The 14,230-nt window shown below is 36.1% G+C and overlaps 1 protein-coding gene across 1 annotated transcript in view; it reads left to right on the top strand.

The window, feature by feature from the left end:
- Window positions 1–14,230, top strand: part of Malrd1 (MAM and LDL receptor class A domain containing 1) — a 583,538-nt gene that overhangs the window by 310,912 nt on the left and 258,396 nt on the right. The window contains exons 26-27 of the mRNA XM_013348957.1: window positions 5,507–5,752; window positions 7,297–7,454. Of these exons, the coding sequence (XP_013204411.1) occupies window positions 5,507–5,752; window positions 7,297–7,454 (404 nt within the window). The remainder of the gene's footprint in view (window positions 1–5,506; window positions 5,753–7,296; window positions 7,455–14,230) is intronic.

Raw genomic sequence — 14,230 nt, forward strand, 5'->3', positions numbered from 1 at the left:
TACTGGTGCCGCCCAGCCAAAAAGCACTTTTTAAAAAAATGCATACTTTCTACTCCTGATGGTAATTCTTTCATTCTACCTCTATTGGATATAAATAGTTATATTTTAATATGTAATAAGTGGTTGTGACTGTCTCAATAAAACTTTATTTACAGATACTGGTGGTTTTGAACTGAGGACTATAGTTTGCTCATCTATATTTCAAAGAATACTTCTTCCTAGAGTTACTTTGTTTTCTACTAAGTCATTTCCTTTCTAAAGTTCCCACTGAATGCCTTGTATTCATCAAGAACATTTTGCACTAGATGGGAAAGGGGTAAAGATACCTGCCTTTCTGTGAATACTTGAAAAATTTCTATTTATAGCTGCAAGTTTATTATTGTCTTAGAAGTTATCTTTCTTTCTTGTGAATTCTGCCCTGTCCATATGCAAACTGAATTCAGCAAAAGACTTGAGCACATTTCTGCATCTCTTCATCTACACCAGTTCTTTTTCTTTATAGTTCTCTCTTGCAAATTTGACATGCTTCCACTCCTGTGTCCACAGTCACAGAGACCTCAGTTTTCTATTTCACTTACACTTCCAGAATTCACCCCAGGAAAGCACCACAGCACAGAAACTTGGAGTGGCAGTAGGAGGCTCCCTTTTGTTCTATTAAAGCACCACAGTCCTATAATTCCTATCTTCAGTATTTGATAAAAATTTCAATGTATTTGCCTAGTGCTCGATTTGCTTATGTTTGAAGGCAATTTCATACCTTCTTTTGACTTCTAGCTATAAGGAGAAGTTATCTTATTGTTTACTTTGATGATCAAATTGTCTTTGATTTAGACAGAAAATTATCATAAAACAACTCTGAAAGTCAGTAACATATTTTCTTAATTATCATAACATCCTAAACCTCTTTAAGCATTTCATCATGTGCTGGCTAGTCTTGACAACTTGGCACACAAACTAGAGTTATCTGAATGGAGGAAATCTCAATTGAGAAAATGCCTCTATTTTCTTAGTGATTGATATGGGAGGGCCCAGCCCATTGTGGATGGTGCTATCCCTTGGTTAGTGCTACTGGGCTCTAAAAGAAATCAGGTTGAGCAGGTCATAAAGAGCAAGTCAGTAGGGAACACCCCTCCAGAGCCTGCCTCTAGGTTGCTACCCTGTTTGAATTCTAGGACTGACTTCCTTTGGTGATAAACACTGATGTTGAAGCACAAGCCAGGTAAAACCTTTCCTCCCTAACTTGCTTTTTGGTCATGATGTTTCACTATAGCAATAGAAACCTTAACTAAGAAAACCATAATGCTACTTTTTTGGTTATTTAAATTTCGGGTGCACACTCATAGATTTGAGGCTCATCTTCAACTTTCTTCTCCCTGGCCCCCAAATTGGCTATTTTGAAGACTTTCTTTTCCATAATGGAGACTACTGTAGAAATAGTTGTAAAACTGAGGTCGCATATGAAATTTATCTCATATTGAAAAATTTGTGGTTCTAGATTATTATATTTGTGTTAAGGTTAGAATGAAGTGGTCAGACAGAAAATGGCAATAAAATCCAGAAAAAGCAATACTGACTTTCACCAAAATAAAGACAGAAGATATGATGCAATATATTTAAGTGTTAGGGCCAACAGTTGACTAAGCTTGTTGAGAGATTTTATGATTCATGAGATTAAAATATTATATGTATGAAAACCACTCCTCCTAGAGCCTCGGGATCTTCTGTAGATAATTTGGCCCTATGCCAGATGTGGGCAAATGCTGAGACCAATGTCAGTGTATATAAGCCAAGAGCCCCTTGAAAAGTTGTATATTTCACATACTGGAGATTTATGGGGAGCACATGGGTGTCAAGCATAGTCACAAATGAAGGAGTAGGGGAAGAGATTGCTTTAGGGATTTTATGCTGTTTAAGGAGAACGTCGGATCAGATTTTCTGCATCCAAGTACATAAGTACATTCTTGTATATGTTCTTATTATTGCCTTTTTGCCCAAGTGGTGCGCAGTAAACCAGCCTGCTTACATCTTAGGTATGAAAGATATCTCGGAGCAAAAACAAACTAAGCTCATTCCTATTTATGATTAAATCTCTGTTTCTCAAAGATTGGGCTAGTCCTACCTGTAACATTAACTACAAATGATTCTATATTGCCTGTTTCAATGACCTCTTAAACCCACCTCAGGAAGAGATGCCCATATACATCAATAAAAAGGCTTGCTTTAATTACTTTGGCCATGATTTGGGTCAGTGATCATTCTCCTTGAATCTGTGGGATTAACAGGGCACTCCAAATCCAAGAAGTGAAAGATAAATGGGGCAAAAATGGGATGAAACATAAAGACTGCATTTAAGGAGTCAAGTTGAATAACAAAATATGTTTCATAAGTTCATAGAGTTTCTCTGGATATCATTTTCTGAGTAACTAGAAGCATAGAATCACTGTTAATAGAGAAGGAAGAGACTATCCATCAAATTGGCATATTCAGAAAAGAAAATCTGAGACTCGAAGTTACAGATGTCTAAGATGTATACAGAAGGATCCATATTGTTATAATTTATTCTATTTAACAAAATAAACATCTCTGCCAAGATGGTAAATGTCTAACTTAATCAATAAACATAATATGAAGCACATAATTGGAAATATATTTCTAAAAATCAATGAATCACAATCTTATGAGTTTAATCATCAAAGCTGTAGCAACCATACCTATACTTACATTACTGGTTTTCTTTTATTTTTCTTTGTTTTGCATTTGGCAAAAACAATAATCAAATAAAATAACTTGGAAATAGGTAAATAATATTAGTTGATAATTTCTCTTGTCCTTTATTAAAATTAGATTGTAGTGGGCCACTAAACTGTAGTTATGCCATCTCAGGAAGGTATTCTTAAGAATGTTTTAATTGCTAAACCTATTTTAGGATTAAGATCCTAAGATCATATCTTAGGATAGGATACATCTATATCAACTGAAAAGTGTCGCATGTTGCTTGTGGTTGTTAGGCACTTGTGTTATAAACTGGCTCCTTACATATATGAAAAGGAGACTTAGCATCAACTTTGCATACCCTACAGGCTCAATATCAACCTTTAGCCCGATAAGAAAGTGACTGAGCAGTCTGATTCACAGGGCCAAGAGTCACTGGGGAAAGTAGCTGCTGAGGACTCGATTTTGACAAAAGTCCCCATCTTAGAGAACTGCGGCTAATCCACAGCAACCTAAGGCTTTTAAGACAGTTCCAGAAATTTTATGTTTTTTCAATTACTCCAGAACTAAAAAGACCCTGGGAGTTATCCCACACCTGTAGAAATCTGTGTCTGCAGCAATGAATTGTGGTTTTTGCCTTTGAAAGTTCCCCTCCTTGTTTAGCTGGGCCACAGTCCCATCAAGGGATTTGTGGTCAGCTGGAGCTTAGTTAATTTGAATGACTAAAGTCTTGATAGAGTCTGAGTGGTCTTTTGTTGTTCTTGAACTCCACAACAAGATCACTGTGTATCTTATGAATGGAATGAACTGTTTTATAACAGTGATATTTTCTTTATTAATGTATAAACTGTTATAAAATATAGTTTTATGTAGTTATATAACTTACTTTTATTTATGTAGTTAATTTTTAACAATTGAAATATATATCACTATCCCAAAATATTAGATCTCCTGAGTTTTTGTGGTGTATTAAAATTTTAATATTTTTCTGTTCAGAACTATGTATATATTTTCTTCTTTAACTTGAAAGGATTCAGTTGTGGTTTGATTTAGTTACCTTGGAGAAAATCATCTCTTAAATTATTAACTGGTTTTATTTTTCTTCTCTAAATAAATTAGAATGGGCAGAATCAATATAAGTGGCAGCTTTTGTAAAATGAAATAATGTATTAGTTTCTCAGCTTCTCTTTAGCCTTCAGAGATGATGCTTCTGCCACCCTACAAATCCTCAGTAGTGCTTCTCTGTGACAGGAAGCCATGTCCATTTTAAGCCAGTGGATTCAAACATAGTTAGAAGATTTGAGAGCTAGGTCTAAATGGCAACTCTGTTTTTGAAAATTTCACATTTCATTTGACATCTTTAACCTTTGATTTTCTCGTCTATGAGTGAGAAAGTTAATGTAAGTATTTTTCCTTCTTTTGTACTCTGAAGGTGTTTTTGCATTGTGGTTCTTAGTTGAGTTCCATAATTTAAATATTAAAAGGTTTTTGTCTTATCATCTATCCACTAAAATGAAACAAATTTTGATTCATTACTGCAAACAAACAGAAAAAAATCATTCAGAAATTAATTCATGGAAGGAAGTCTGTTGGAAGCAGAATGCTTAATGGAAATTTATCTTCATGGGTTTTGGAGAGTGAAGCCCAATAACTTGGGCATCTTCACAATGGTGGTTCAGGAATGTACACAGCAGGGAATGGCTGGAAACCTTGGGGACAGGGTTTTTATCCCAGTAAATTCTGTATCAGTTTTCATCCATCATCTGCTTTCCCATGACTATCAATGTCCTCATGTGAAATTGTAGCATTCTCACTGTCGTTATTAAAATGCCTGAGATCATCAAATTATAAAGAAAAAAAAACATTAATTTTGACTCAAAGTTTTGGAGTTCATGATTCATTGGCTCCTTTGCTTTTATGCCTGGGGTGAGGCACATCATAACTGGGAGCCTAACATAACATAACGCTTTATCTCTTGGAAAAGTGGAATAGTGATCGATGAAGGGATAGGAGTCCACAATTCCCTTCAACGTCACACTCCTAGTGACTTAAAGTAAATGCTGCTTCTTAAAGTTCTTCAGCCTTCCAATGGGTTTTTCTGGGGATTACGTTTTTAAAGCAAGCTGTTGGAAGATATTTAAGATTCAGGCTACAACAGACATTTCTGCAGGAATTTCCAGAGCATCTTTCAGTGCATTCCTGAAACATCACTCAACACCTTTTATCCACACCAACTCTCAGCCATCCTGCAACTTCCTACCAGTCATGGGAGTCCCCATCCTAGAAATATAGCTGGAAATCATCTTAATAGCTTATCTTCCAGGCATCTAGGAACTTAGGAAGGAAATAAGTATGGCAGTCCCTGTAGGTAATCCTAGGACTCAAGATGCTATGGCCTGAGGATTGATTTGAATTTTCCAGGTCAGCCTAAGCAACATAGTTACTTTTGAGATAGACTATTGAGAGAGAATCCATCTTAAAAAAATAGCAATAATACCAAGAATGTCAGAACCAAACAACAGTCAAAAAGGAAGATTCTTTCTGATTTTATATTATAATGTAAAAGATCAAATTTGAGGTCGATGTACAAAGTGGACTTTTCTTCTTAATTTCATATTCATTGTTTTATTTGTGAATGAGCCTGACCTATCAAATAAATTAGAAGAGGGAAATGGGAGTCAGATACCTCAAGTTATTGACAAAGTGTAGTCCTTGTTACATTATAACAAATCCATTCTATGGCCTCAAGACTATTAATGGATTAATCTATCATTCCATTTTTGTTTTATTCCAGGTTTTTGCCCACGTGGCTATAAAGAATGTCAAAATGGCAGATGCTATAGTCCAGAGCAGAGTTGTGATTTTGCAGATGACTGTGGGGATAACAGTGATGAAAATGAATGTGGTGGTTCCTGCACTTTTGAGAAAGGTTGGTGTGGCTGGAAGAACTCCATAGCTGAAAACTCAGACTGGGTTTCAGGAATTGGCTCTCATAAAAGTCGTCGACCCCCCAGAGACCACACACTTGGGAATGAGCATGGTAAGTGATGAGGTTGTTGTGGCTGCCCTGTGTATGTTCATAAAGTCTACTTTATTGTCTGCAGCAGCAGCTGAAGAGCCCATGGCAGAGAGAATGTTGTTCAAACAAACATTCAGCATGTGTGTTCATATCCTAGGACAGCTGTACGAAGGCACCTAGTTTAAGTGACTGAGACCCTGGACACAAATACTGTCTCGGTTTTGGAAGTCAGAAACCCAAAAGGAAGCTGGTGGCAGCACTGGTTCCTTCTAAGGGTTGTGAGGAAGAAGCTGGTCTTTCATGCCTCTACCTTAGGTCCTTGTAGCTTCTCAACTTCCCCACTTCCAGGTGATAGTTTGCCCTGCATCATCACATCAACTCCTCATGTGTATGCCATGGTATTTTCCACAGTTCTTCTTTTTTGTTAGATCCCAGGTATATTGACTAATGTTCATTTTAATAGCATCACCTTTACCTGTCTTCAACAGGTAGGTAAGTGGTAATATTTCCAAACAGTGATCATGATAAGAATAGGTAGTTGGATCAGGGACTGACAGATGGCAGAGAAAAATCAGCCCATAACGACAGTCACAATCTTGCATTAATTTTAGTTTTAGTAACCTTAATTAAATGACAACACTTGCTTCTACCAGACACTTTTCCTAAGTGGAACATACTCATCTGTAATCGATCTCTCTGAATTTGTACACTCATTTGATCATTAGCAAATCGCTTGATTTTTCACAAGCTCAGCTTCAAAATTTGTCAAATGGAGATAGTGAAGTTTTCTCACTATACCTAACAGAGGTTCTAAGATTGAAGAGGATGAAGCTTATAGGTAATGAGATTGAACCTTATTGAGAAACTGTGAAAATAATACCTTAAGAATACATCTGTAAAAGTGCTGGCCATAGACTATTATTTATAGTAAGTCTTTATAGCCAAATGTCAGATGCAACACTCAAGGAGCAAAGAACATTAATAGGATAACAAAGACCTATAACATCCTGAGCAGTACAAAATAGCAGAATGATAGTTCAATGTTGAAATTTCCCTGGCACATAAAATGGATCTGATAAGTTAGGTCACAGATGCAAAGATCTAAACACTCATCTGACATACTGACATCCATGATATGCTTTAGATAATTTCATAGTAATGATAAAACTCAATAGCTTTCTTTTCGTGTTACACATAACAGGTCACTGAATCTTCACTTATTTTTATGCCATGGAAATCTATGAATTCTTTTATAATAACTGGATAGTTTATGGAGTCCATTAAATGATTTCTGTGACCATCTTGTTGATGTGATGGCACAAATACCCTGGCAAACCACTTAGTTTGCATACTGTGAGGCATGATGCTAAAAGCACACACTGTTGGAAGTTGTTCTGCCAGTGAGCTAGAAACAAGGCTATGGATTTATTCTCCATATCAGATGAAAATGCCATTGGCAGCTAGATCACACGAAATGTAATAAAAAACCTCAACAAAGATGAGAAAGCTAGAATAATCCTCTCATTGTTCTTTTGGTCCTATTTAAATTCCATCCTTATTCCTAGGTCACTTCATGTATCTAGAGGCCACCCCAGTGGGTCTTCGCGGTGACAAAGCCCACTTCACGAGTGCCATTTGGAAAGAATCCAGCGCTGCCTGCACTATGAGCTTCTGGTACTTCATATCTGAAAAAGCCACAGGGTCCATTCAGATTCTCATTAAGGTAGGCTCTTGGCTAAGGATGCTGTAGAGCTTTCTGGGACTCCAGCAGGGAGGACAGTGTTCTGGTCTGGCCAGAGGAAACCTCGTTCCTCACAAGAAGCAGCTTTTGTGGTCACACACCCTATGAAGTTTGATTAGCTGGGACATGGGAGCATGAAGTGCAGTGGCACTTCCTACTTCCAGATCCTCCTTTTGTCAGAGTTAATCTAAGTTCTCTCATTCCACTGTTTCCTTTCCTGTCTTTTTCAACAAGAGGAAAGAGGTTATTTGTAGATTTGAAAGGAGAAGCAACTATTCATTTTCTCTTATTCAAATAATTATTGAGTACTAATAATAGACATTCTGGCTTCACGAATACATCACAAAGGACTGAGCTGCTCATGAGTATACTAAAGGTATGATTGCATTGAACTGCTGATTAAATGTGACATACGAATGCATTTTTGTCCTGACTATTAATTGGATGTTTCCATCAGAGTTTTAATTTAGCATAATAAAGTGGCATAGTTTGGAAACAAAACAAGATAAATATTAATATTAACAAGACCTAATTAAAACACCTTTACTTTTTAACAAGTTAAAACAGCAGTTAGAAGGAAGTGTGTGTGTGTGTTTCATTTATGTGTTTTAAGAATCTAGTTCTGATTCCAAGAAATCTTAGTTTAAACCATGCTCTTGCTACCACTGCTGTTTCTTAACACATGAGCTTTGCTCAAGTGCCCCAGCGCTGATGGAAAAGACCTGACCTGAATGTCAAAGACCTCATCTATCTGAATCATTTACAACTGTGTGGCTCTTTTTTTGTTGGAAATCTGAACCCACTTGCAAACCTTAGACCATGCTATAAAAAGGTATAAAAAACTGCCAAGGAAGAAACATGCAGCATATAACCACAGTGTTATTCTTATGCTTGAATGTAAAAATGTATATGAAATTTAAAGTTCTCATAGGAGTATTCCTTTGTGCTCTTTTAAATGGGATACTGTATTTTTCGGTGTCCCACATGTGAGGGATTTTGTCCTTTGTGGTTTTTCTTTTTGTTATTTACTTAAAAAAACTTGCTAGGAGCAAACTTCATAATATACTAGAGGTATCAGTTTTCTTAAGAAGTAATCTAGACCTCCTGTCTCCTCTAACTGATTCTCATGGGCATTTAGTAGCTTTTTTAAAGACCAGTATCTTAAAAAAAACCCAACAAAACAAATAAAATTACATATGATCTTATTGAGCTGGACTCTAGGGACAAAGCCTGTAAAACTTTGTTTTAAGGGCATGGCATGGCTGTAGTACTCATGAGATCACAAGACTTAATGTTACAGAGCCTGTATGGGACTGAGCCCTTAAACATCCAGTCATCACTGGAGAGGGGTTCATGATACTCTACCCCACCAGAGAGAGCTAAAGAAGGTTGAGGGATGCCAGGGGAAAGGACACTGCTGTCTTTAATGATGTAGCTACTGGTAGGTTATTCCCACTCCTAGCCATCCTCATGAAAGTTAAATCCAATTAGTCACTAACCACCAGCACATCACCACCACCACCAACAACAAAAAGTGTAAAAAAATATGAAAATGTGTTGAGGTCTTAGTGGGAGGAGGGGTGAATTGGTAGGGGTGGGAGGGGGATAAGAGAACACAGGGATGAATGTGATGGGAATGTGTTGTTAAGTATATGGAATCAATTGACAAAAATTAATTGATGAGCAAGATTTAAATCAGAAATATTTTTAGACTTAATAAAACTACCACCCAAACTGAGGAGGACATCAGGGTATTGACCTAAGGACCTAAGGGAGTGATTTTGAAACATTTATAAAGGTATGCCTTACTAAATAGGTCCTTGGTCAGTCTCATCCCCATGGAAGGAAGGGTTATGATATTTTTCATACATGGCACTCAATGTTTCATACATTCTGGTCTGACTAACTTTTAATCTAAACCTAAAATATAGAATTCGGTCGTATATAAAGCATCTAACTGTTGCACAATAATTTAATGGTGACACAGCTTACATAGAGTTGTACTAATTTCAGGTAACAGCAATGACAACACACATTAGCCTGAGAGCCATTCACTTAGCTTTAACACCGTATTTTTCTTATGATTCTTAGTACAACATTCTATAACACATAGTATGAGTCCTGTTGTACAAATGGACTAAAGAAAGGAATTTCACAGTCATAGCATAGCAAGAGTGGGCTTGCCCTATTATTGTATTCATGGAGCAGGGATTTAATTATGGGCATGTCTATATTAAAAAAAATATGCAGAGGCAGGCGGATCTCTGGGAGTTGGAGGCCAGCCTGGTCTACAAGAGCTAGTTCCAGGACAGGCACCAAAGCTACAGAGAAACCCTGTCTCGAAAAAACAAAAATAAATAAATAAATAAATAAATAAATAAATAAATAAATAAAATATGCGTTTGCTTCCTCTTTCCATAGCTAGGTGTTCTATATGGAGAATAGTAAAATGATGACCCTTGCTTTGAAAAACAAAATAAATAGTGCTACTTAAAATAGAATTATACAATTCTTACAATGTTCTTATAATAAAGAAGTGAATACAGGCATACACCAACCAAGCTATTGCCTTAGAGAGCATTTAATGAATATCCATACAATTTCATAGATTGTTTATTTTGTACTTTCCCCTCCTATTTCTTCCTACCAGTTACATGACAGCTGTGTGTGTAAATATATATATATATATATGTGTGTGTGTGTGTGTGTGTGTGTGTGTGTGTATGTGTGTGTGTGTGCGTGTTTGTAGGTGTTTATATGTGTTTATACACACACACACACAGCTGTCATGGAACTGGCAGCAAGAGGGAGAGAGAGAGATGCCATTTGACATTGAAACTATAACGCTTGTGTCCTAATTCATGGCATTGTATGACTAACAAGAATACAAAGAATTATTCTGTTGAGAAGCTGGTACAAGTTATTAAATTATTATCTTTGGTTATTTATCTTCTGTTTAGAGTAAACAAACAAACAAACAAGGAAACAAACATCTAAGATAATGTAAGCCAAACTTTCCAAGACTAAAATTACATAATTTTGAACACTTCATGAGATAGAAAGATCATTAGCTTTTTGTCCGTGATTGCATGGACCAAGACAAAGCTTCTGTGAGAGGGAGTCAGCCTTTGGAAAGGAGTAGAAATATGTGTTACACAGCCTTTAGCTTTACCAAGTGAGGCCCACATTAATTAAATTCAAAGTCTAAAATCACAAGTAAGGGTATAAACAAGGACTTGAACTTCAGTAATTTGAAATAGCGTTAGAGTGTTACATGATCAATTTCCTTTCTGCCTTTTTATGGGGTTGTCAGAAGTAAAGTGTACTGCATACATAGTCAGTACACTATGGCCTTTCTTGGTTATATGGTAAATGATTCATCCTAAAAATGGTATAATTCTGTAACATTTCTTATTTTATGTGCCTTATAAGCAATTGACATTTGGTTTTAAATTTCTCATTAATTTTAAATGCATTTCTTTTTGACTACTGAAAATTTTAAACAAAACATTTTTAAAAGTGTTCAGGGACATCATAAGGGTAATTTCTTGTTTGTATAAGACAGGGTCTTCTGCATCAAAGGCCCCTTTCAACTCATTATATGGCTAAGGATGACTTTGAACTTTTGATTCCCCTGCCTCCAGCTCCCGAGTGCTGGTATTGCAGGTGTCTGCCCTTGTGCTCCGTTATGCAGTGATGAGAAGGGAATCCAAGATCTCATGCAGCTTAGTCAAGCACACTACCAACAGTGCTATGTACCCGTCCCAATAATAAATATTTTCGTGGCATAAAAGCACACTTGGCTTTAAAATATTATTTATATTTTAAAAATAGCAAAAATAAATAAGTTATATTTATTTCTTCATTCGTGATTTCACTTACTATTCCAGTCACTTTTTTTCATTTGGTGAGATTAACTGAGGATAAATAGGATATGGGTATGAACACCCTTCAGTCTTGGAGGGGGGACCTCTTCAATTCGCTTTGCTATTCATAGATCATGTGTACAGTGAAGTCTGCCCAGCTTCAAATGAAACAAACAACCCTGTGCATCTTTTCAACAAGTTATTTGAATAGAAGCACCTGCTCTCTGAAGAACATTATCGCCTTCTGGAAGTGCTCCATCCGTAATAAACTGTTGATTTTTTAAAATCAAGATTACTGTGTGCTTTAGGGAATTTAAATGTATTTAATTGAAAGCGTTCAGGACTATCCATTATGCAGTCATGATAGACCACATAATATATTCAGGCCAGAAATGGAGAAAACTAATGTATTTCAGGAGAGCTCTCCTGATAGAGCAACCCTGTAATGCTAAAAGATCATAATTAAACTGCTTTTTTGCTTTGTCTTGCTTAGTGGAACAGGGAAATTTAGATCTGGCGAACCCTTCAATATTCTCTAGTGGAGGCAATTCATGTAAAAGGTGAAGGCCTAGAAGTGAGCAGTATATTTCCTAAAGTCCATTCACATGGCATTTTAAGAAAAAAAAAAGAGCTTGTATTCAATTTTCTGATTTCTAATTTCAGTTATTCAATTTCTTAGAAATTATTTAAATGATTTCTAAATTAAAAAATAGAGCTAGAGTCAGCCTTTCTCTCTGTGGGTTCCTCATCTATAGATTTTACAATGAAATACTAAAAATTAGTGTATATCTACTCAGGTTTCTCTTCAGATCATATAAAACCACCGCACCTGAATTAAACATATATAGATCTTTCTTTATAACATTTATTATTTATTTTATTTAATATATATAATGTTTTTGTTTACCTGTATGAATGTGCACCGCATGTGTTCATGGTCTCCATGAAGATCAGAAGAGGGTTAGATTCCCTACAACTGGAATTAGGGACGGCTGTAAGCCAGCATGCGGGTGCTAAGCACCAAACCTGGGTTCCTCTGCAAGACTAACAGTGCTCTTCATAGCTGGGTCAGCTCTCCAGTCCATTCAGACTTTTTTTGCCATCTTCTAGGTGATGTAACATAATAACTATTCACATGTCATTTGCATTGAATTCGGTATGTTTGGAAAATCAGAGGTGATATAACACATGTGGAGAACATTCCTAGCTTGTATGCATTAGATACACCATTTTGTTAACAGCACTTGAATATATATGGGTTTCGGTGTCCCAGGGTTCCTGGAACCAGTTCCTTAAGGAGAGTGAAAAGTACCTGTAGTGATTTTGTTCTCTGAGTTGTAGAAAGTATCAAATGATCAAATAAAAAGGCAAGAATCCTTCAATTAGTAAGTGGCTTTTCATTTTCTTCCTTTACTCTTCATATTCAATTGATTTAAAAATAAATACTTTGCCTACAGACCTCCAATAACCTTATCTTCTATACATTCAACATCACTCTAATCTGAGAAGATCTACATTCACACAGTGTTATTGGCAAGGTTCAGACTGTTTGTATTCTGATCTCTTTAGACTTCTGAATTATTAATGTAGCTTCATTTATCCCATAGTTTAGAAAAAGGGTGTATAGGATATAGACATAAAGGATATATAGAACCTAGAGAAAGGAAAATTGGGTTTGTAATGATTGGGTTTACAATCATGTGGATTTTGTAACATAAACTAATCAAATTAAATTTTCTTATAATTCTGTTATTTTTTTTGAGATTCTACTATTATTACATCATTTCACTTTCTCTTTTTTCCATCTAAACCCCTTATTGGGTTAAATAAAACAAGGTTTTCTTTCTTAATTGGTGATTCCATGGCTTAGATGAAACAGCATGACCAAAAAGGAAGTAGGGAAAGAAAGGCTTTATTTGGCTTATACTTTCTTATTACTGTTCGTCATTGAAGGAAGTAAGGACAGGAACCCAAACAAGGCAGGGACCTGGAGGCAAGAGCTGGTGCAGAGGCCATGGAGTAGTGCTGTGTGGTGAGACTTTCCTTTGGTCCACCAGCGCACAAATAATGACACAGAAATATTATTAATTATGAAAGCTTGGCCTTAGCTTAGGCTTTCCCCCAACTAGAACTTATAACTTAAATTAACCTATTTTTAATCAATCTACATTCTGTTATGTGACTCGGTTACCTCACCTCAGCACCCTATGTTCAACTTCTTCAGTGTCCCACTGGTGTCTCCTGCCATGCCAGATTGTAATCTTCAGATCCTCCCTGCCTGCAAGTCCTGCTTGTTCCCTCCTTCCTAGGTATTGACCATTCAACTCTTTGTTCAACCAATCGCAGTGATGCATCTTTGCATAGTATAAGCAAATATTCTATAACATTTCCCCCCTTTTGTCTGAATAAAAAGGAAAGATTTTAACTCAAACATAGTAAAACTAAACAATAAGAACAACTATCAGTAAGAATTACATTCACAATGTCCAGTCCACTGGTATTTGGCAAATTTGGAGAAAATACTATCTATCCTACCTTGAAGAGTTTAAAGTTTTATATCTAAACCACTTGTTATCATCACTTGTATTACCAACCTAAAAATGTCTTTTAGACCTTAAAATATCTGATTGGGTAAACAACATAAGCATATGTCCCTCAACCTTATAAACTTTATTTCTCTTTACAAGTTTCTTTTCTGAATTTGGTAAAAAGAAAAAAACTGTAAAACTATAGCTATCTATTCTTCAACCACATCAGAGACCTGAGAAGGATATATTATTACTTGAGCAATATTTCCAAAACTGTAGAAATGACGGAAACAGATGATTGCCTGGAAAGCCACCAAAGGTTCCTCTGCATCATCGAGCATAAATCTTTAGCTTAAGGGCTAGA

This window comes from Microtus ochrogaster, chromosome 16, assembly GCF_000317375.1.
Source record: "Microtus ochrogaster isolate Prairie Vole_2 chromosome 16, MicOch1.0, whole genome shotgun sequence".
NCBI classification, from domain to species: Eukaryota; Metazoa; Chordata; class Mammalia; order Rodentia; family Cricetidae; genus Microtus; species Microtus ochrogaster.